General features: G+C 49.5%; 1 protein-coding gene across 4 annotated transcripts in view; it reads left to right on the top strand.

Moving 5' to 3' along the window:
* Window positions 1–24,229, top strand: part of GTF2IRD1 (GTF2I repeat domain containing 1) — a 205,201-nt gene that overhangs the window by 129,068 nt on the left and 51,904 nt on the right. For all 4 annotated transcript variants that reach the window (XM_075904296.2, XM_075904297.2, XM_075904298.2 and 1 more), the window contains exons 10-16: window positions 572–597; window positions 3,298–3,418; window positions 11,541–11,578; window positions 13,763–13,843; window positions 17,459–17,548; window positions 19,575–19,616; window positions 24,059–24,124. In XM_075904296.2, the coding sequence (XP_075760411.2) occupies window positions 572–597; window positions 3,298–3,418; window positions 11,541–11,578; window positions 13,763–13,843; window positions 17,459–17,548; window positions 19,575–19,616; window positions 24,059–24,124 (464 nt within the window). The remainder of the gene's footprint in view (window positions 1–571; window positions 598–3,297; window positions 3,419–11,540; window positions 11,579–13,762; window positions 13,844–17,458; window positions 17,549–19,574; window positions 19,617–24,058; window positions 24,125–24,229) is intronic.

A 24,229-nucleotide genomic window follows, 5' to 3' on the forward strand; every position in this document is an offset into this window, starting at 1 on the left:
CTGAGCTTAGTGAACACTTTCTTAAGTGATAACGATGCAGCCTTGTTAGTCTGGTCTAGCTAAAACAAAAGACAGAACTATGTAGCACTTTAAAGAATAACAAGATGGTTTATTAGGTGATGAGCTTTCATGGGCCAGACCCACTTAGCTCTTCAGGTGAGTTTTTATAGTAAAGTTACCAGAGGTCCCACAATTGCATGTATACAAAAGACAGAAAAACTTGCAGATATTCCTGCCTTAATGGAAAATGGTAAATGGGCTTGACTAAATAGCAGAAAGGCATCTTAAACTGCCTTGGCCACGTAGCTTTCTGCTAAAGCCGGAAAGTAACAGCTTTATTTAATACAGTTAATGAAATGGAGAACATGACTTAGGAGCAGATGTTAAGGTGCTTTAGATGAAAGACACATATTGTTATTGTTGGATTTGGGCAAAAAAATTACAGTGCTTTTTTTAAAGGAAAAGGGATGAATAAACCCAACATGGTTCTTACTGAACATACTGTTAATAAATGGTATCTGAAATTGATTCACTAGATGCTCCTCTTTCTTTTTTTCCCCCTTGCTTTCAGGATGTTTGATGAGAGAATTTTTACAGGTACGTTATTAACATTCTGTGATTTATTGTCTGTGAATAGAACCCAGAGAAGTAGAGTTCAAATGATGTAATCCCTAACCAGCCACAAGTGAAGGCCTTATGTTATGCTCACCAAAGATAAAACCTTATCTGTATAATATACACGAGTCGAAGGAAAGTCACTCCATGCATAGGAGCAGCTCACAACCTATCCATCCCATAAGTCTCCTTTTAGCCCTTGAAATAGGGCTGATGTGGGACTTTAGTGGGGCATAGACCATGAGCTGGTTATGTGTACAAGGTAAATTTCACCCCCTAGAAATCCATAGAGTATTTGAAAGGCTTTACAAAAGCGGGGGCATCTATTTGTAAGTTATTCTCTCTCCTTTGCACATGAAGTGCTAACGTGACTTTTTTGATCAACAAAAAGGAAAACAACAAAAATCCCCAAGTACTTCAGTTTAACTGCTTGGCTTTGTCGTCTGTTCCTTTTTACTTGCACCGAGAATAATGTTATATGAAGAGATGCCATTTCAAACAACTTCTCACACATAAAACGAGAAAACAGCAAGGAGTTCTTTGGTACCTTAAAGACTAAGAGATTTATGAGGGCATCAGCTTTCATGCGTAAAACCCACTTCCTCAGAGGAATAGAATAAAATGAAGCACATTGAAGTAAGATCGGAGCCTTCTTTTCAAATACTGTGAAAAGGCACCCAAAAGATTGCATCATTGGCTTCTTCCTATCTTCATCTGATGTATATCTGAAATGTTGCTGTAAAAATGGCACCATTTGGTCATGTATTTTATTGTCTGACAGTGATTCCATACCCACTGGGCTCAGTTTACAAGGAAAAACGTATTTTCTCTAATGAAGAGCTTAGCAAACTGGAGCTAGGATCTGAGAGTCAAGCGGGGTGCTTTTATCACCAGTTTAAAAGATTTTACTGGCCAACGCCTTTAACTGCTATTTATAAAGGTCCTACAGGGCACATTAAGCTTTCAGTGGCACCTGTAAAACTTTGTTATGTTCCTGGTTAGCCCTCACTAGCAACCCCATTGCCTACCATGAGGTTTGGGCAAGTGTAACCGACTGGAAATTAGGAAACAATTTTGTTGTTGATCAACAAGATTGGAAGACATTCCAGCTCACTCCCTTCTAGCCGTCTGGTCTCTGCAGAGCTAACAGAAGCAAGAAGCAGTAAAAACTCAAGTCAGCAGATATGAGTACACAAAAGAACCGGATCTGCTGAGTAAGGCGGTCCCATTTTTACATTACACTTTGTCAGAGTGAAGCTGCATTTTAAGTTGCCATCTACAAAGTATCCCAAGGTTTCCACTGCAGTTTTGCTCAACATTTAATTAAAAACCCACCGCTCCTAGGAAACCTATTTTTGCTGCTCCCCTGGGCAGGTGCTTAAGTCAGGCTTCATTGTTGCAAGAGCAAGATTTTGGTACCTGGGAAAAGTAAATTAAAAGGCCCCAGTTGAACTGTCAGAAGATAAATGGCATCTTTAAAGCTCCATGCTGCTTAGTGTTCCTATTGCGAAGCTCTGCCCTCCTTCATATGCCAGAGCCGAAAAGAAAGGGGATTTTACATTGCCATAGATTGTACATGCTTCAAAAGGAGGTAGCGGCTGTGAGGTTTGGAGCCGAGCAAAGTTCCAGTGTTACAGATATAATGAGACACGTGCCTAGTTTGTGCGGCTTGTCAGCATAATTCTGCTCCCTCCTTCCCCCAGCCCTTCAGCTCTCCATTCAGCTTCTCTCTGTAGCACCCGATTTTCATTTCCGATGCTGGCTTCATAGCGCTCTTTCCATCTCCGAGATCATTGCTGGTGCATCATTACAGCTACTGGTGGGTTGCTGAAGGGCAAAGAGAAGGTTTTCCTGGGGAGGTCTGTACTGAAGTCACAAGGCCCAACTGCTGCTTGAGTAGACCTCACGTTCGTCTAGCTAGCTCAGGTCTTCCTTCAGGTCAGGGTTCCAGGCAGGTTTCTCCAGCCCACGCTGAAGTGCCCCATGCTCCAGGACCCGACTGAGTCTTACATTCACTCAGGACATCGGCTGAGCTGCAGTCACACCATCCGATTGCAGTATTGACACGTCCTTCATGTGTAACCCAGATGCTCACGTGGTACCGTCCTTACCCATACGCAGAATATGCAGTTGCGTAGGGCGCCTGGAAATTTGGGGTACCCCTGGGTCTTAATATCCCCCCTCCCGCCTCTTCCTGTCCGTGTTCAGTGGCTCTGCTTCCTCTGGAGAGAGGCTAGTTAACTTAAAAGTAAAAAAACCCACCCTGCCTGACTTATTAGCAGCATATTAACCCCGTGAAAGAGCCATGCAAGTGGCAACAAAGCCATTTTACAGGCATTTGCCAACCCCTGGTATGTACTGTCAGTTTCCTGAATTATTAGCTGACAGGACCTGAGTTTAAGATTTGCTTTCAAAATTTTTCATTGGCGTGTTGCTGGTGATTATAACATCACAGCTCTCAAAACTTGTTATCCTCCCTTCCCTCCCCCGGCTGCCACCAGACATAGGGGCACCCTATAGAACTGCGTAGAGCCCCATAACACCGAGGGATGGCCCTGCACTCTTTAAGCTGCTGACTGGTTTGGTAGATGCAGGAGAGGTGCGACCGTGCCTCTAGCATTAGAATTCTTCTGTGGCTAATCCTGCTTTTGTTTTTCATGATGAAACCTCGCTGCGGAACAGGGAGTAAATTTACCAAAGATCCAACCAAGCTGGAGCCCTCCAGCCCGTCCGGCGAAATCTCTCCAGAACCACACCGAATGACAGTGCTGGACCTGGCAGGGACTCCGCAGGCTAATAACAGGTATGTGGCTTCCATCTCCACCTGAGCAGTTTCCTCCATAATGATTAGCGGCCAGATTATAACACCCCCACGCCACGTCCAGCTCCACAGAGGTCCACTTGAATTGCTAGTGGAGTGAGGTTCTACTCCCCATGCATGTGAGAGTCCTTTTCTGTGGTAGCACCAGATCTCTTGAATGTCCCATGTCTTTTATTGGCTTCAGTTGTTGTGCGGTTAGGGGTCTGGAAACCTTCCCTTTTCAGATACATATGGGGTGGGGGGTTTTTAACCTGGTGCGGTAGGGTTCAAGTGACTAGTAGAGAGAAAGTGTCTAATCGGCCTTTTTGTCAGACTTCTAATGCATGAGGCTAGTGAGCTGCTGTTGGGCACGGCAATGCTGGGAGATTGCCGGGGGTGAGGGTGGGAGGTGCATGTAAAAAGTATGCCCTCAGCCCAAGTGGGGTGTGTGGGGGGGTGTTTTAGTATCACTCACAGGACACTTTCAGGACCAGATGTGGGAGTCAGAGGCAGTAAGGTTTTTTGCCGGAACTGAACAAGAACTTTGGGTTTTGCCCCAAATTAGGTCCAGATTAGCATGGTGTCGTGGTTTTGCACCTGTCGGTTTAGCTTGCAAACTCCTCAGAGCAGGGACTGTATCGTCTTTTCTCACTTGTGCAGTGCGGAGTGCGCTGTTGGCACGGGGAATATTACTTCCAAAGATAGTCCCTGCAATTGGAGGGAGGCAATATTTTTTTCATCATCCTGTGAGTTTGGAGCATGCTCTTGCAATCCTCGGCTGGCAGCCATCTGAAATCAGGAAAACACATGTCTAAGGGGAGTGAAATGAAAGGGACCGAGTGCTTTGCTGGTTTGTGGTACCTGTAAGAGCTTTGTCTGAGCACACAAATGAAAACCAGGGGGCTTATATTTTCCTTTGACGGTGTGCCCACCCTTGCTACTATTAGTAAGCTGCTAGAGAAATCAGATCCTCCCGATACTGGGGGCTGATTGCAACAACAACCAAAAAAAGAGAGAGATCAAAACCACTGAGTTTGAACAAAAGGGACCAGCTCACTGCTTGTGCAGACAAGCTAAGAGAAGATTTCCTTTCTGAGATGCATAAAATAGGTCTAGAAAATCCCCTTCAGGCTGCGGTCTAATGGGCCATGCTTTATAAGAAGGGTACATTCATAACTGACCAACCTACGGGTAATCAAACTCAGAGTCCAAAAGGTGCTGGGACACTATATGGAGGGGGTGTGAGTTACTACAGAGAATGCTGTTGAGTCTTACCCATAGATCCAGGGTCCAACTGATGGCCAGATTTGGGGTTGGGAAAGAAGTTTCCCCCCAAGTCAGATTGGGGGATTTTTTGCCTTCCTGAGACATGGGTCACTTGCAAGTTTAAACTGGTGTGATGGATGGATTCTCTGTCATTTGAAGCCTTGAAATGATGACTTGAGGACTTGTAACTCAGCCAGCAGCTCGGGGTCTGTTACAGGAGTGGGTGGGTGAGGTTCTGCAGCCTGCATTGAGGAAGTCTGACTAGATCCTGGTGCTTTATTCTGTTTTTAAAGTTACGTCAATAGTTTATAAGCTTCACGTGCTGCAAGTGTAGCCATGTGTACCTCACGGTATCCATGCCGGCAATGCCCTTAGAAAACGTATTGATTAGGTGTTAACTTGTTCATCTTGGCCTCTGAGGATAGAACAAGAAGCAATCTGCTTAAACTGCAGCAAGGGAGGTTTAAGTTGGACATTAGGAAAAAGTTCCTAACTGTCAGGGTGGTCAAACACTGGAATAAATTGCCCAGGGGAGGTTGTAGAATCTTCATCTCTGGAGATATTTAAGAGTAGGTTAGATAAATGTCTATCAGGGATGGTCTAGACAGTATTTGTCCTGCCATGAGGGCAGGGGACTGGACTTGATGAACTCTCGAGGTCCCTTCCTGTCCTAGTATTCTATGATTCTATGATTCTACATGTAAACGGGGTGACTTATGAGCACAGAGCCAGGGGAGAGATGTTCTGGTCTGTGACCAGTTTAATGGTTCTGGTACGTGGCGGTATGTGGCTGCAACTCTCTGAGAGTGTGTCTACACAGCAAAGTTATTTCGGAATAACGGCTATTACTCTGAAATAACTATGCGAGTGTCTGCACAGCAATTCTGTTATTTTGAAAGAATTTTGAAATAATGGATGGCTTATTCCGACTTCTGTAAACCTCATTCTACAAAGAATAATGCCTCTTCTGAAATAGCTATTTCAAAACAAGGTGGCTGTGTCTACACTGGCCCCTTATTCCAGAAAATCAGCCGCTTGTCCGGAATAAGCTGCGAGCTGTCTACACTGGCCCTTTAATTTCCGGAAAAGCAATGATGATCTACTGTAAAAATCAGCCGCTATTCCGGAAAAACTATCCTGCTCCCGCTTGGGCATAACTCCTTATTCCGGAACACTGTTCCGGAAAAGAGCCAGTGTAGACAGCCCCGTAGTCCTTTCCGGAAAAAAAGCCCTGATCACGAAAATGGCGATCGGGGCTTTTTTTCCGGAAAAGCGCGTCTACATTGGCCACAAACACTTTTCCGGAAAAAGGGCTTTTCCGGAAAAGCCGCCTGCCAATGTAGATGCTCCTTTTCCGGAAAACTGAAAACGGAATAGTATTCCATTTTAAGCATTTCCGGAAAAGGGGCCAGTGTAGACGTAGCCGGTGAGTGTAGACGCTCCGTTTCTGCTATTTTGAAATAGCCCCTCATCAGGGCTATTCTAAGTTATTCCTCCCGGGGCTCTAAATCGAGATAGCATGTCTATGTTAGGCTAGCCTGCCTCAGACTAATTTTGAAGCTTCCCTGCAGTGTAGACCTGCTATTTTGAAATGTGCTATTTTGGCATCACTATTCCGGAATAGCTTATTCCAAAATAACTGCGCAGCGTAGACGTAGCCTGAGTGAAGGGCTCTGGGTTGGTATTAGCCCAGAGGGGTGTGATTCCTTCCACAGGCCCCGGGGTGTGCTATTGGGCTAGAGGCTATTCTGAGAACTCCCTTTTGGAGGCTCAGCCGACTCCCACGTCTCTTCTCCAACTGGCCCCAGCGAAGTGCAGGGCAGAAATCCGCTGGTGCTCTGGAACAATGATGAGAGGCCTTTGTGGGGCCACACTGGGTGTGTCTACACTGCCTGGTATCCCCAGGTCTGTGGGACCTGGGCTGGTGGACTCAGTGTGTCCAGCTGCATGGAATTGGTAGACCAGATCTCGGAGCCATGCCAGTGCGTTCACACTTCCATCTGACTTGAGTCTGCAGCTTGACAGGCCCTGGGTGCTGGTTGAAGGGGCATGTGGGGTCAAACTTGACTTAGCATGCAGTGTAGACGAGCCCATTGAGGTTGTTAACATTCTAGCCCTAAAGGTCTTGGGCCGTTCGGCACTGGTTCCGTCTTCCTCTTTACCTTTGCGTTGGATGGTGAATCCCACAGGTAAAAGGTCTCTGCCAGTATCCTGAGGTGATTACAGTTGAGGGCAGAGACTGGACACCAGTGTCAACCATTGCGCTGCCTAGGCACTGCTGTGTCACCGTGCTGATGTCCTGGACAGGACACACGCGGCTCAGCTCGTGAGTGCTGCTCGCTGTTCTTCGGGTGTGCAGAATTGATCCGGTTTAACTGAAGGTGGGATTTTTTAAAATCAAATTCACCTAAACTGGCCCTAAAGTCTGTGAGCACATGGCTATTTCAGTTTCAACTTATTGAAATCCAAGAGCTAGGTATCATTATATTTGATTTGATTTGATTAAGAGCAGATGAAAGTTAAATCTAAAGAAGCTACTCTTAAACCAGAGAGAGGACCTGGTCTTCTGCAGCTAGACTGTGTATGTGACCCATTCACTTGTGTATGTTACAGATTCATACATAATGCGAGTCTGGTGCAGGCCCCAATTACAGAGCCTTGGCTTGTCAGCTCAGTGTGTTGCAGGTCATGCTTTTAGCCCTGCAGGTCCCTATTCAACCACTGATACGTTGGTCAAACTGGCAGCCATCGCATACGGGCGAGGCCAGAATTTCCAAGAACGGATAAACCGGTTGCTTTGGTGAGGGCCTACCAGGAAATAAGTAAACATGCGGAACACGTGACCAAAACGACGGCTAGTGAATCAATTCCTCTTTGTCTGGGGCTTGCTGTCACATGCTGAGCACTGAACTGTCACAGAGTGTTTCAGTACAAGGAAGGTATTGATCTAAAATTCTTAACACCTGATGGTCACATTCCCCGTGTTCTTCCGCCCCCGAGACCGGGAGATTGGCGTGATGATATTGACTTCAAGGCAACAAGCACTGGGGAGCTGACAGACCTGAAAGTGGAATTTGGGTCATGCTCTGTATCCTGCCGTTTGGCATAGTTGTGAGATGGATACTTTTGTGCTAGTCTCAGCCAAGTTTGAAACATGGCAAAGTCTCTGGCGCAAGAGGGAGTCTTCCAAAACTCTGACAATGGACAGGTCTTTGCTCCGGTGCAAGCGTTAGAGCTTGCAAAAGCATCCGCTTCTTTGTCTGTTGCCCCAGGTTTAAGAAATGTGGCCCAGGGACAGGCAGCCTTTTACAAGCAGAATCCAACATCCCAGAGTCACAGCGCTTTGGCAAGGATTCATCAAGGTGTGTAGGCACATGCTCAACTTAAGGGTGAGAGCGCCCATGCGCCTCTTCAGCAAAACACTTGGACCTGTGCTTAGGTGTTCTGCTCAATCAGGCCTCCAATGAGTCATTGCCATTGGGGAGTCTGTATTTCAAATGTGGTGTTGGGGGTTTGCACAATGCAGACTGCTAAAGGAAGAGATGCAGGGTCTGAACTGATTGTACTGAAAATAGATTGCGGAAATGTCAGAACTGATATATAAATATAGGGTCAGACCAAACACTCATTCAAGTCAATGAAAGGGTTTAAAGAGCTAACAACAGTGGGCACTGGATTGGATGTTCCTTTATATTAGTACTAGAACATGAGTTCCCAGACTGGGGGGTGTGAAGGAATTCTGGGGGGGCGCAAAGCGACCCAGCCCCCTCTCCGCCCCCCTTTAATCCCCATGCTATTTTTGTTTTTCGGCCCCGGTCAGTTCCTTTTTTTTTTCCTCAATGGCTGTGTCTACACTGGGCCACTTATTCCGGAAAAGCAGCCGCTTTTCTGGAATAACTTGCCAGCTGTCTACACTGGCCACTTGCTTTTCCAGAAAAGCAATGACGATCTACTGTAAAATTGTCAGTGTTTTTCCGGAAAAACTATGCTGCTCCCGTTCGGGCAAAAGTCCTTTTCCGGAAAAACTGTTCCGGAAAAGGGCCAGTGTAGACAGCACAGTAGTCTTTTCCGCAAAAAAGCCCCAATCGCGAAAATGACGATCGGGGCTTTTTTGTGGAAGAGCGCGTCTACATTGGCCATGGACGCTTTTTCGGAAAAAGTGTTTTTCCGGAAAAGCATCCTGCCAATGTAGACGCGCTTTTTCTGGAAATATTTATAATAGAAAACTGTTCCGTTTTAAACATTTCCGGAAAAGGGTGCCAATGTAGACGTAGCCAACATGTTTTGTTGCTGGGGGAGAGGGCAAGAGGGTTTCTCAAAAATCAAAAAGGGGGCGTGATGCTGAAAAGTTTGGGAATCACTGTACTACAAGATTTACCTGGTGTGGCTCAGGTCCTTAATTCAATTAAGGTGGTTTTTTTTGTTTGTTTCATTTAAATCATTGTTCTTGGGTGAGGCTGGGGAGGAGGGGATCAGTGTGCAGCCTGCCTGGAGGAAAGAGGACAACCCCAGCCCTCTCTCACCGCAGCAGCTTGGGGCCAGGTGAGAAACACCTCTCCATGGCTGTTGCAGTTGCAACAGGTGCAGCCATGGGGAGGGGTGCATGTCCCCCAGCTGGGAGACCGACAGACACAATCAGACAAATTCTCTGAAATATATAGTAGATAGCTGTTCCTTTCTCCACTCCTGCCTCCTACTGGCCCAAGGGGGTTATTGCTCTCTGGTCCCCGTTTCTGGCCCCTTGACGCCCCCTGTGGTCACTCTGGAGTATATCTCTCCCTCCTACCAGGCACATCCCATTGTCCTGGCACAACCAAACCCTGAACTTGCTTTAAGTTATAACAAGAGGAAGCTGCCTACCAAATATGGTGGTCCTAGCTCTGACCATTTAAGAGGAGTTCTCGAACAAACGGACTCCCAGACAGACAGAGAGACACAGACAGATGCACAAACTCTCTCATATATTTAGTAGATAATATATAGGAAGATATATTGTGTATATGGAAAGCTCTAGCGTCTATGTGTCTATGCATAATCTTTGCTAAATTAGTGCCTGACGGGTACTGCAAATTAGGACCTGATTCTGCGCTGCTGATGTTAACCAGGGTTTTGCTGTTTAGATGGATACTTACACAGCCCTCATTTCCATGGTACGTGAAAATTATTACTGGGTTCATTTTCATGACACCCCAGAGAGGCAGGACAGTGCTGTTACCTCATTTTGCAGATGGGGAACTGAGAGATAGGGGCACTAAGTGAGTAGACAGAGGTTTTGTGGGGAATCAGTGGCAGAACAAAAAAAAATTCCACCCAGGTCTCTGGAATCCTAAGCAAGTGCCTTAACTGCAAAACTACATTTCAGTTAGCCTATCAGCCGTTGACTGCAGTGGATGTGTGATCAGGCCTCAGATGTATTAAGCTGGATTTCCCAAGCTGCTGAGCGCCCACTGCCAATGTTCCCTCTAATTTTTTCCATCCATGTGTGGAATACATTTTATTGTGTGCACCAATACATGTGCGGATATGTACCACCAGTAGAAACACATGCTGCCGGCTGTAGTCTCTGTGAGTGTTCTGCTAATCAGCTGGGTGGCACCTGGATCTCTAATTACCTCAGTGCAAACCTGTACTGTGGATACTTCACACTGATGTAAAGCAGGATTTACACTGGTAAGCTAAAAGTGACATTTGCCCTTCCGAAACTAATGCCACACCATGCCATCCTGTAATCTCTCTCAGGCTGTGTCTACACTGCACAACTATTTTGGAACAAGCTATTCCAGAAGAAATACTGTGAAATAGCTTATTTCGAAATAGCAGCAGTGGAGTGTCCACACTACCGCTATTCAGAAAAAGCTGTTCCGGAAGAGGCATTATTCCTCGTGGAATGAGGTTTATGAACACCAAAATAAGTTGCCCATTATTTTGAAATTATTTTGAAATAATGAGCTAGCTGTGTAGACACTCGAATAGTTATTTCAGAATGACGTCCATTATTCCGAAATAACGCTGCTGTGTAGACACATCCTCGCTTCCTTATGAAAATATGTTATCATGACCTCACTTGGAGTATGTCTAGACTGCATCCTTCTGTTGGCAGAGGCATGCAGATTAGGCAGGTCGACATTGCAAATGAAGCGGGGATTTAAATATCCCGTGCTTCATTTGCATAAAAATGGCTGCCTCTTTTACCAACGCGGCACTTTGCCTGTGCTTCATTTGCATAAAAATGGCCGCTGCTTTTTGCTGACGCGGCACTTTGTCGGCAAAAAGCGGCAGTCCAGAGGGGGACCTGTCGAAAGACAGCCTTTTTTGACAGATCCTGTAAACCTCCTTGCAGGAGGCATAAGGGAACTGTCAAAAAAGGCTTTCTTTCTCAACAGATCCCCCTCTAGACTGCCGCTTTTTGCCGACAAAGTGCCACATTGGCAAAAAGCGGTGGCCATTTTTATGCAAATGAAGTGCGGGATATTTAAATCCCCGCTTCATTTGCAATGTTGACCTGCCGTATCTGCATTCCTCTGCCTACAGCGGGATGCAGTGTAGACATACCCTTGCTGACAAGTTGTATAAGCCTTAAAGAAGGGAAGTTGCAAAGGTTTACTGACACCATAGACCCTGAGAATTGTCATGAATTCTTTCAACGAGAGCCTTGAGTGCTCTGCTACTAGGACCATCAATGTCTGTGGGATCTTTAGTTTTCCCTTATGCAGAGGAAGAATTGAAGTCAGAGCGAGTTTTTTAATCCCTTGAAATGCCCCCCTTTTGTCTATTTACTGCACTGTACATAAGCCTGAATTTTTTAAGCTATCCCGTGATAGTTCCTTTACCATGTCTCATGTCTGCTTCTCCTTATTAGGTCTGAGAAGAGTAGTGTTTCTGAAGACTGTGAACCAGGTGAGCAAGAAATAATCGCTGCTTTCTCCTAAAAAAAGTAATAGTGAAGGACCAGAAAAGAGCCTGGGTTCCTTCTAATAAATATCAGATTTCCTGAGGAAGCAGATAAGCTCCCCAGGGCTTGGGCTGGGATGGCCCATGACATGCATTTGCTGAGTACACACTCTTTTTGCCATGTGCTGCTGTGAGGGCTGTTCTAATGAAACCTTCCAATACAAATGACAGAAGTATAGCAAACATTGCTGCCTGTCCCAGCTCCTTGGAGGGGACTGTGCTTCCCATTGGGGGGCTCAGAATCTCAAGGCTTCTGCTGACTAGCTTATAGGAAGAGAGATGTCAGAGTGAGGAAAAAGTCTCCTGTGCGGTGTAGTTTGATGGGCAATAAGGTCGTCTGTGAATCTCTATTTGAAGGATGGTGTGTGTGTCTTGTACACACACAGGGGGGAACTCACTTCCTCTTTAAAGGGAGCCCATCTGAGTGGGAGCCCCCCTCCCTTAGTTAAAAACCATTACAAAAGGGGTTTTTGTACCATTATTCAGGCTGAATAATGGTGGGCAAAAACCTGTGAAAATAGACCAGCCCTGATGGCCACTTGCTGTGGCTCTGCTGCCCTAGTGGCAAAAGTGAATTGCCGTCAGGTACGCTCAGTATCGCTCTTCCGTTAGACACATCTCTGAACCCTTTGGCTACGTCTACACTGGCATGATTTTCCGAAAATGCTTTTAACAGAAGAGTTTTCCGTTAAAAGCATTTTCGGAAAAATCGCGTCTAGATTGGCAGGACGCTTTTCCTCAAAAGCACTTTCTGCAGAAAAGCGTCCATGGACAATCTAGACGCGGTTTTGCACCATTTTTGCGATCGGGGCTTTTTTGCGGAAAACAGTCCTATGCTGTTTACACTGGCCCTCTTGTGCAAATGCTTTGTGCAAGAGGGCTTTTGCCCGAACGGGAGCAGCACAGTATTTCCGCAAGAACACTGACGATCTTACATGAGATCGTTAGTGTTCTTGCGGAAATTCAAACGGCCAGTGTAGACAGCTGGCAAGTTGTTCCGCAAAATCAGATGATTTTGTGGAAAAACTTGCCAGTCTAGACATAGCCTGTGGGTATGTCTAGACTACATGGCTCCGTCAACGGAGCCATGTAAACTAGTTTACCCAACATAGTCAATGAAGCGGGGATTTAAAGAATCCCCACTTCGTTAAAATAAAAATGGCCGCCACGCTGTGCCGACAACCAGCTGATCCGGCACAGCGCGGCAGTCTAGACGCGGATTGGTCGACAAGGGAAGCCTTTATCGACCGCTCCTGTAAACCTTGTTTCACGAGGCATAAGGGAGCATTCGACAAAGGCTTCTCTTGTCGACCGATCCACGTCTAGATGGCTATGCTGTGCCGGATCAGCTGATTGTTGGCACAGCATGGCGCCCATGTTTATTTTAATGAAGCGGAGATTCTTTAAATCCCCGCTTCATTGACTATGTCGGGTAAACTAGTTTACATGGCTGCGTCGACAGAGCCATGTAGTCTAGACATACCCTTTGGGACGTGAATTGGTCGTCACAGTACCCCTAGGAAGCAGCTATGTGAGTATTTCCCCCATTTGGCAGACACAGAAGTAGAGATACGTGTCCTCTGGCCTTTTGGGTGGGCTTTGATACATCAGTCTTTACCGAGGCCTTCTCTGCCAGAAGAAGTTGCTCTGGTTTGGATTCCAATAGAATTTTCAACCAGAATAGTTCAGCTGGTGCAAAAGACCATGAGCGCTTGCTTTTTCTGGTTTAAACCAGGGTTTATACCATTTGGTGTAAATGGATTAGGAATTGGTTTCAGATAAAGTGAAATAAGCCACTCTTGAACTGAAAGAAAAGCATCCACAGAGGGGTAGAACCATGGAACTAACTCAGTTTAGGAAGTGATTTAAATTAAGCTGGTGCAGTTTTCACCTATGGACAAAGCTTTATCCGCTCTCTGCCTCAGCTTTCCTATCTGTACAATGGGGTTAGTGGTGGTGAGATGGGCAGTGTACTTTGAGACCTATGGGTGAAGTGCCAAGAATGATTAGTAATAGGTTACTGCCAAGAATATAACGTATGCGCAATGAAGATTTTTCCTTCCCACCCCCTGATAGGTAGTGACCAGTTATTGTGTTTCATGCCTCTGATTACTTTTTCCCCCCCGCAAGGTACATCAGCAGAACTGAGTGGGATCAGACATATCAAAATAGAGCCAGATGAGTTGGACATCATTCAAATCACTGTCCCAGGTAAAATTTAAAACTTTGGAATGACTCAGCAATGTCTAGGCAGGGAACACTGGCCTTCGATTGCTCTGTGCGTAGAGTGCCAGGGAATTGGGATGGCTCCTCTTTTCTCTTCCTCTTGGGATGAATTCGCCCCCACGTCTTTCTCGTCTGAAAGCCGGGTCCCAGCGGCACGTGAGACGTTAGCTGGTTTCTTGTGAAGCCCTTTGGGATCACACGTGGTTTGGGGTTTTCCCATCTTCTGTGTCTGTTCATTTTGTGCCTTTCGCACTGTCCCTGTCCTACCTCTGGCCAGGCAGGCGAGGAGCAGCCTCTCCCGGAGTGGACAGACCTGCCAACAGAGCGGAGGCAACTGCCCCAGGGCCCAGCGAGTCAAATTAGCCTGGGGCTCCTGGCCGCTTCTGCTGCTACTGCAGCTGCCATGTCGGCTGGAACCCCAGGTCCTTTAAATCGCCACTGGAGCCTTGTAGTGTGCACTGCAGAGCCCACAGGGCGTGCTCTGCTCGGCACTGGGGGGGCATGGTCTGAGCAGTGCCGAGAGCTCCCACCCAAGGCCTCACCCCTCCCCAGAGCGCGGAGACGCCCCCCTCTGCCTTGTCCAGAGACCCAGCGAGTCTGTTGGCCTCACCCCTCCCCAGAGCGCGGAGACGCCCCCCTCCCCCTTGTCCAGGGACCCAGTGAGTCTGTTGGCCTCACCCCTCCCCAGAGCGCGGAGACGCCCCCCTCCCCCTTGTCCAGGGACCCAGCGAGTCTGTTGGCCTCACCCCTCCCCAGAGCGCGGAGACGCCCCCCTCCCCCTTGTCCAGGGACCCAGTGAGTCTGTTGGCCTCACCCCTCCCCAGAGCGCGGAGACGCCCCCCTCCCCCTTGTCCAGAGACCCAGCGAGTCTGTTGGCCTCACCCCTCCCCAGAGTGCGGAGACGCCCCCCTCCCCCTTGTCCAGAGACCCAGCGAGTCTGTTGGCCTCACCCCTCCCCAGAGTGCGGAGACGCCCCCCTCCCCCTTGTCCAGGGACCCAGCGAGTCTGTTGGCCTCACCCCTCCCCAGAGCGCGGAGACGCCCCCCTCCCCCTTGTCCAGGGACCCAGCGAGTCTGTTGGCCTCACCCCTCCCCAGAGCGCGGAGACGCCCCCCTCCCCCTTGTCCAGGGACCCAGTGAGTCTGTTGGCCTCACCCCTCCCCCTTGTCCAGAGACCCAGCGAGTCTGTTGGCCTCACCCCTCCCCAGAGCGCGGAGACGCCCCCCTCCCCCTTGTCCAGAGACCCAGCGAGTCTGTTGGCCTCACCCCTCCCCAGAGCGCAGAGACGCCCCCCTCCCCCTTGTTGGCCTCACCCCTCCCCAGAACGCGGAGACGCCCCCCTCCCCCTTGTCCAGAGACCCAGCGAGTCTGTTGGCCTCACCCCTCCCCAGAGCGCGGAGACGCCCCCCTCCCCCTTGTCCAGGGCCCCAGCGAGTCTGTCGGCCTCACCCCTCCCCAGAGCGCGGAGACGCCCCCCTCCCCCTTGTCCAGAGACCCAGCAAGTCTGTTGGCTCACCTGGGACCGGTTGCTCATCCTGCTCTTTCAGTGATAAGCAAGAAGCTTTTGGGTAGTAGGTGCTTTCCTTCCCAGCCCCTGTCAGTATCCCTGTCCCTGTCCACGGAGGTGGGAGCTGACCCAGGAAGTTAAATTACTTGTCCCAGGTCATGTCACAAATCCTTGGGAGGACTCGGGGTAGCACCCAGATTTTCAGATTCCCTCTGCCCCAGTGCTGAGAGAGCCAGAGGCCTCCTTGCCTTTCGAAGCAGCGGATTGGAAATAGCGGTTGCAGCCTGTTGGGGAAGGAGACGCAGTGGGTCTGGAAGAGAGTTTCACGTGACCCCACTGTAAGTCAGTGGTGGGCGACCTGCAGCCACCGGGATTCACGTTTGGCCCACGGGACGTTTTCTTTACTGTTGCTCCTGCCCAGGGTTGCCAGAGATTCTGATGGGTTTTGTCTGCCGGGATTGCTAACGTGACACGCCCGTGAAGCCAGGGCACGTAAGGCCCGTGCAGAGTGCTCACCGTGTTGACCGTAGGAGCCGTGCACTCCCTCTGCGCCCAATCCCAGTGCGGCTACAGCTCAGCCCGCACACCCTGCAAATTCTAGGCAGGTGACGCTGTTTGCAAAACTACCCTGTCCTGGGAAATCATCTGGGTTGCAACCATCTTGGGGCCCATTGAGATGAAGGAGGACCACTCACCCTCTCTGCTTCAAGTAGTATCTGTCAGTTTATTGTGGAGATTAACCCTAGTGCTGCAGATGCACCAGTGTGGGGGAAAAAATGCTGTTCCAGGCTGATCCCCTTAAATTGTGGCCTCTGTATTTCTGCAACGCTTTGTGCTGGCTCCTACGGGTGTCGTTGGATCATGAGTCTATTAAAAGCTGGTGTTCTATTATCAGGTCTTTCTCTCCTTCGCTGATATGCCCTGTAAGTCTGGATGACTTCTCTGTAGGCTGCATCTGGCTAGGGCTTATCATCGTACAAGGGAATAAATAGTAGCTCCTAGCAGCCAGTTCTAAGGCTACCAAGCTGTGAGTGGGCCATCAGTGCCCATGTTGCCATGTCTGAAGTGCACATGCGCGCGCGCACACCCAGCATTAAACACAACGGGCGAGAATTGTTCTCAGTCACACAGGCCGGGTGGACTGCACGCTCGCTGCCCCCTCCCTCGGCGTGACCCACCCTAAGAAGGTGCCCCGCTGGAGGGAAGAGCAGGGACTTCAGATCTCCAGGGATTGCCTAGAGTGGTCCCTATGATCGGCTGCAGCAAAACCAGTCAGACCTGGGAACAGGCTCAGGTCAGGGCAGGCCCAGCAAGTCTGATAAAATAAAGGCTGGCAGCCTCTCCAAGAGGCCTGTTCTGGATGCAGCCCAGGACAGAGGAGGCTCCGTTTCCCTGCCCTAACCCGAGTAACCTGGCCTGCTCAGGCCTCTCACCCTGACAGGATGTACTTGGAGCTCTGTGAAGATTCCCAGCTGGCTGGTTTGAGCTTCCTTTCTCCTCCTGCCGGAAGGGGACATGGTGGAGAGCTGTGTTTCACCACCCTGACATGTAGGAAGTTTTTCCTAATGTCCAACCTAAACCTCCCTTGTTGCAATTTAAGCAACTTGAGGATTACCTGTTCGTTTCACTCCCTCTGGGGCATCTGGCGCTGGCCACTGTCGGCAGATAGGACACTGGGCTGGATGGACCGTTGGTCTGACTCAGTGTGTCTGTTCTTATGTTCTCCAGACTGGGAAGGTGGGGGGTGCTTTGTAGATATATTTTTAATACCGTTTTACACCAGTTAAAGTGCATAGGAGAAAGATAGCTCAGTTGCCATCAAAACATTCTAGATACAGTCGCCCAGAAGCTCTCGGAGACATTTAGGCGCTTAACTCCCATCTCAATGGTAATTAGAAGCCTGAATACCTATGAGGATGTGTGACTAGTCCTAATTCAGGTCCTATGTGCCTTTGTGACTGGGTAACTGCACCCCTGTATCAAATGGTTGTTGAGTTTTTCGTGAATTCTTGTGGATGGACCGTAAAGCTCTGAAGTCTGCTTCCAGGGTCGGTAGCTGGGCTGTCAGAACTGTCTTTGGTGCTTTGTTCACAGACCGATCCCCCAGCTCCGATGACATGCATGACCCAGCGACCAGCCGCATGACTTCAGATGATTCCAGCTACATGCTAGAAACAGTCACAGGTAATAAAAAGTAAACTGCTTGGAACTCGAGCACTCGGAAATCCTACCAACTCCAGAAAGAAACGGAGGGCAGATTTCAGGCCAAGGTTTTCCCGAGTCTAAAATAAAGGTCCTGATTCTGCAATTTTATTCATCAGTCAGTGCTCTGAGCTTTCCAAATTATCCAGCCCCCAGCATCTCTCAGAACCGCTGGGTGGTCAGTGCTACTGAAATCAGTACAGATGTCTACCACAGATGTGGATAGCCACAGGTAGACATTGGTACCTTCTGATCCGCAGGGCTCCACTCCCCGGAGATGCTGCAGCCAGAGGAGTGTGGCCATGCAGCAGTCCTGCTCCCAACCCTGCCGCCAGCGGCGTCTCCTGTCTGGGGTGGTACAGTTCCCCAGGGGCAGTACAGCCAGAAGGTTGGGAGCATCCTCACCTGCCTTGCTTCCTTTGGCCACAGCATCTCCTGGGAGTACAGCTCTGCGGCTCAGCAGATATCAATGCCTATCTGTGGACAGCCGCCTCCGTGGGGTGGACATATGTATCCCCGGCTTTAGAAACTGGGTCACTCATTCGGGAGCACCAGTATGGAAATAGGAGCCGACTAAGAGTCGTGGCCTAAACATGTGGCCTTGTTCCTCCAGAGCCTCCTTAACTTGGCCCAGTGGAAACCATGTTTGACAATCCAGATGCAAAGTCTGTCAGATACTTGTTTGTCTTTTCCCTGGGGCGTATTTAACTGTCGTCATTGTCATGTGTAGTACAGTAATGGCAAGGTTGGGATCCCACATAGGAAGGGTCGGTTCCTGCCCTGTGGGCTCGTCCTCTAAAAACAGGCGTAAGCTCTTTGAGCCGAGGGCCATGTTTGGTGTAGAGCGTTCGTATGGCACCGAGTGGCATGGGGCACGTCGGTGCTGTGATATTACTGATAATAAGTAACCATAATGATGAAACAGGCAACCGGTGGAGCAGAATCAGAGGGACAGAGGGTTCCCCCATATAAAACACAGGTGGGGAACCTCAGGCCCCAGGGGCTTGCCTGGATCCGTCCCCCAAAGCTCAGGGACACGCTGGCTCTCAAGGCCCCTCCGCTGCCCCACTGTGAAGCTAGAGGGCACAAAATCTACTAGTCCGGGCCCCGCGGGCACTGGCATGCGAGGAGGATGTGGGGAGTGTCTTTCTCCTCCCCAGTCCAGGGCATGTCAGTACGGGTGGCGGGGGTGTTTTTCTTCTCACTTGTGTGCGGCCCTCAACTGATTTTTCTGCGGGTCAGCGGCTCCCGACCCAAAAAGGTTCCCCACCCCTGCTTTAAAGGAACCATCCCCTCAGCTCCATTAGATGGGGAGGACATGCCACCGGGAGGGAAGGCGCCCTGGTTTTCACGGCACATGGTGCTGGCCATCGGCGGAAGCTGGAAGGAAGCGTAACGAGCGCTGTGCAGAAGGCCAGACAAGATGGTGAAGCTGTGGGATGCAAAGCACAGTTAGCAAGGGCCTTTCCCGGCGGGTTCCTGTTGGAATTAAAAAAGCAGAATCATTTCATGTGATCCAGAGGGACTAAGGAGAAAAGGTTGTTGCCTGGATTCAACCTAGTCCTAGGTTTGATTTTCCCCAAAGGAAGCTCCCCTCCCTGCTACAGCCTTACGGCCTTTGCTCTGGGAACCTGCAAAGAAGGATGTGAACTGGAGCGGAGGTGAACGCCTTGCTCTCCGAGCACCAGGCAATGATTTAACAGACTGTCGGAAAGATGGACCAGAAGGCGTGTCCTGTGTCACTTCTTTTTTTACTGAGTTGATGGAAGCAAGAGGGGGCAGTCCCCAAACCCTTCTGTTGAGTGCTCTTCTGTTGTGGGGGAAGGCGGGCTATACGCTGGGCTGTTTTTCCCAGCTGAGGAGGAATGCACTCCACCTAGCTAGCTAGTGCATCTGGCTGCATCTTTATCTCTCTAGCGCAAGTTCTCATGCCTGCTCCTGGAGATGGCTTGCAGGCACATTGACTGATTGTCTAGGAGACGCTGCTAAACTTTTGCTTTCCTTCCAGTGTCAGATAAAGAGCCCAGCCAGGAAGAAAAGCCAATGGAAGGTAAGAGTGAGTTTACTGTAAAAGCAGGCCAGCTTTATCCTCTGGTCAGCTCGTGTCTGTTTAAGCCTGATGAAAACAGCTGTATTTTATTGTATTATTTATTATTAATTTGTATTCGCAATGGCCTAGCCAGGCACCAGGACCCTAGCAGCGTACAAACACAGAACAGAGAGACAGTTCCTGCCCCAGTGAGCTCCCAATCTGAGCATAAAGCAGGAAAGAGCAGCTGGCTGTAGGCAGACGGCAGTGGGTCGGCCCTCTAAATTCTTAGCAAGGTAATTGGCTTCCTAACCACCCTGTTCAGAACTGCATCTCTACTTCAACCACCAGATGGTGTATTCCTGGGGGTGAGGGGACCTACCAGCCTCAGGCTGGATTTGGCCCCTGACTGACCAAGGCTCGGAGATGAGTCAGCATTTGCACTTCAGCCCCATGGCAAGCTGGCCCCATGGAGCACCAGCTCATCGTACTGCCAGGGGAAGCCCCGAACTTGTGGGGAGCCCGGTCAGTGAGAGATTGTTGTTGTTTTGTTTCTTTTTTTGGTTTGTTTTGGGGGGGTTTTCTTCTTACTTGTGTATGGCACCGACTGATTTCTCTGTGAGTCAGTGGCCCCCCCAGCCAAAACCAGGTTTCCCACCCCTGGTGTATATCAACATCACTCCCGTTTGTACTAGCCGAGAACCACTCCCAGCAAATTGTCTTGCCACGCCGGTGGTTCCAGCTGCAGTTCGGGGGCTGCTTTCTCAGTACAGATTGCAGTGGTGCGCGCTCTGATTAAAGAATTCACCCGGGTACTTTGTTCCGAGATGTGTCTCTTACGGCTTGCGCGTGGGCTCACTGACATCAGTAGCAACCCCCCCATTGACTTAAATGATGGAGGAGCAAGCCCTGAATTAGCAGGGGCTGTCCAGCTCCCCAGAGTGAGAAATATCGGCCACCCCAGCCAGCTGTTCGTCTGGCCACGCAATAGTGGGGAGGTGGCCAGTGAAGGCCAGGAATGCCTCCCTCGCTGCCGCTGCTCCGGAGACTGCACGAACCACCAAAATGGAATCAACGCTCCAGTGTTGGGAGCACGACTTCTCCGTGGTGTTTCAGTGTCGTGTTGTTGGCCTGCTTGTCTCTAAGTGGTCCAAGAGGGAAGTCTTCTGGCTTGGAAAATGAGTCCTGGGCTGTGTTGCATGGAAAGGGGGAGAGATTGAAAACAGAATAACGTGAGAATGTCGTGAACTTTGATTCAGTTCACTTGTGCCTTACGTTGGAGGTCACCCCTTTTTATTTTCCTGATGATGATGGAGATGATCCTTGAAGACTTCAAAGTTTATAGAATATTATTCTTCATCAGAGAAGCAGAGTTGTCTAGTAGGTAGAGCACCAATGCGTGAGTCAGGAGACCTGGGTTCTACTGCTGGATCTGCCCTGGCCTACTGTGTCACCTTGAGCAAACCACTTCCCCACCCCTACCTCTGCTTCTCCTCCTCCCTTCTGTGTGTCTTGTATATTTAGATCAGGCCTGGGCAAAATACGGCCCCAGCCTGCCAAGGTTCCAGGTCTGGCCTGCGGATGCAGCAGGGAGCCCCAGGCAGGCTCGCTGCTTGGCTCGCCCCACCCGCACGCCGCTCAGAAAAGCAGCTGCTAGTTCTTTCAGAACTGTGAGCCTGGAGGGGAGGGAGGAAAGGCTTCATGAGCTGCCCCCAGCACAATCCCATTGGCCAGTTTCTGCCTGTTTGAATAACAGGCAGCCACAAAGCACCACGCCTCATCCCCTCTGGCTCATAGTTACTCACACGCTCACATGGCTCTGCAGCCTGTGTGGGGGTAGGGCAGGCAGGCAGGCAGGCCAGCTGGCTGAGAAACATGCTGGACTGCTGGCCTGGTGTCACCCAGGTAAGTCTCCTGGCCAGAGCCTGCCTCTGGCACCCAAGCCCCTCCCTTCCCCAACCCTCTGCCCCCCACTTCACATACCCAAACCTCTGTCCCCCTCCCACACCCATATCCCTTCCCTGATCTGGCAGTGTAACCCTCTGCCCCAGATCACAATCACCTCGTGCCCTAGGTCATAATCCAAACTCCTGCACGCCAATCCCCTGCCCTAGGTCACATCCCAGACCTGTGCACCCCAGTCTAGTGCCCCAGGTCACAACTGCCTCATTCACCCAACCTCCCTCCCAGACCCCATACTTCTTCCTGCACCCCAATCTCTTACCCTAAGCTCCCTTCTGCACCCAACCTCCATCCCAGATGACCCCCCCCCATTAATATCATGGAAGAGTGCAGCCATTGCCCACTTTCCAAAATCTTGGGCGTGCCTCCCCCATCGAAAGTTATTGCCCACCCCTGATTTAGACTGTAAACATTTTGGGACAGAGATTGTATCTGCTCTGTGTATGACAGCACCTAGCATACTGGTGCCCTGATCTCAGCTGAGACCTTTCATACAGATTAGCATAATAAATACAGGCAGTCCCCGGGTTACGTACAAGACAGGGACTGTAGGTTTGTTCTTAAGTTGAATTTGTATGTAAGTCGGAACTGGTACATATTGTAGGGGAAACTCTAGCCAAACATTTCTCCAGAGCTCAGTTTTATTCTCCCACACCTCACTTCCCTCAGTCCTTTATTCTCAAGCTGAGGTGTCTGCTGAGAAAAGCTTCTCCGCATCTCCCTGGTCTGCTGGGGGGAAGCAGCTAGTGCGGGGTTGCCTCACCCCGTTTGTAAGTAGGGATCCGATGTAAGTCGGATCCATGTAACCCAGGGACTGCCTGTATATGTTCACTGAATCTTTTTGAATAGGTTGATTTTTGATCCCATTGTCCCTTTCTAATTATACCTCCCAAACTGATGTTTTCCTGCACCAGAACGGCCACCTGGGGTCTAACCACTGATCCATCTAGCACCCTGACAGTGACCCATGACAGACGTGTCAGAAGGAAAGAACGGAAGAGGGCAATTTCAAGTGATCCGTCCCCTGTCCTCCAATTCCTGCTTCTGGCAGTCGGAGGTTTAGGGCCACCTGAAGCATAAGGTTCCATCCCTGACCATCTTGGCTAATAGCCACCAGTGGAGCTAGCATCATGAGCTAATTCTTTGGGTTTTTTCATGCTTTTCAGCCCATGGGAATGAATGAGTGCCATAGGTTGACTCTGTAGTTCATATGGCTAAAGATTAAAGGACAGAGTCCATCTTTCGACTTCTCTTAAGTAGTTAAATGGTTGATGACGTTTATCTGAATGTTTCATTTGTAACCTGCCGCTGTGGGGATGAGACATTTTAAGCCGTTACCCGTGTTTGTGCTTGATCGGCTGCTGCTTTTGTGCCTCTGGCATTACTCAGCAACCGGCACTCAGCTGAACTAACAGTGTGACGCTGAGTGAGAAACATGGGGATGTTAAATATCGGTTAATTGAATAGTCGATGAACCTCATGAATTCTTATCGGTTAGTCGACTATTCTATAGTCCTTGGGCAGCCCCTGTCCAGGGGAGAGGGGTCTGAGCTCCCAGACCCAGCATGAGCCAGAATTGAGCCGGGCTGCCTGCCTGCCTAGCTCCTAATACACTTTAAATGCAGAGCTGCAGCAGGGGTAGGTCCCGGACCCAGTGCAACCCAAGACTGAGCCGGGCTGCGGATCAGCCTGCTAAAAAATGTACTGGCAAGGGGTGGGGGGGAATTGCGGGTAGTCTACAGCATTAACCTATACGGTTTTTTTTGCTTATTGGTTAGTCGACTACACTACTACATCCCTAGAGGAACACGGCTAGGAAGCCCATTGCCATGCTAGCTGATGAGGTTGGCTAGTTGCATGTATGGAAGTAAACAAACCGTTTTAAACCAACAGCAGATGTCATGAGTTTCATTCATATCCTCTATTTTCATACTTCCCACTGGCGGTGACGCTGACCGACAGGGAGCTAAAAGAAAAGCCATATATCTTCAGCGGTAGAGAGAGAAAACATGGCATGGGAGAGAGGAGTCACACGATCCTCAGAACAACGTGATTGAGGAACCCTTCCCACCCCTCGCCTGCCTTGCTGGGTCTCCCATGTTGCTCTAGGGCTGAAGGAGACTGGGAAAGCCGGCCTTGCCTGGGACCTGATGTCAGCTTCACAGGTCACAAGAGCCATTTGACCTTTTGTCGCCTGTGGACCTTGCTAGTGATTCTCCATGATATCTCACACACACACACACACACACACACACCATGCCTGGGGTAGATGGAATTTGATCACACACACGCGCGCAGTCACACACACACCCATCCCTGGGGCAGATGGAATTTGATCACACACACACACACACACACCCATCCCTGGGGCAGATGGAATTTGATCACACACACACACACACTCCTCCGGGTCAGGGAGAACAGGACTGTCCCAAAGCTTTATTGCACATCTCAGGTGCTAGAGGTGGTTTCTTTATCAGTGTATTTCTCTCGTTTTCCAGATGGCCTTGGTGACGTTTTAAGCCATTTGAGGAAACAAGTTGAAACGTTGTTCAACGCACGCTATGGTAAGATGTTCCTTAACCATTGTTCTTAACGCTGAGGCTCTGCCTGAGGGAGCTCAGAACGTAGCCCATTGTTCAGAGCTGTCACCTGCTATTTCCAAATCGGTT

This window comes from Pelodiscus sinensis, chromosome 21 (assembly GCF_052426305.1).
Source record: "Pelodiscus sinensis isolate ZL-2025 chromosome 21, ASM5242630v1, whole genome shotgun sequence".
NCBI classification, from domain to species: domain Eukaryota; kingdom Metazoa; phylum Chordata; order Testudines; family Trionychidae; genus Pelodiscus; species Pelodiscus sinensis.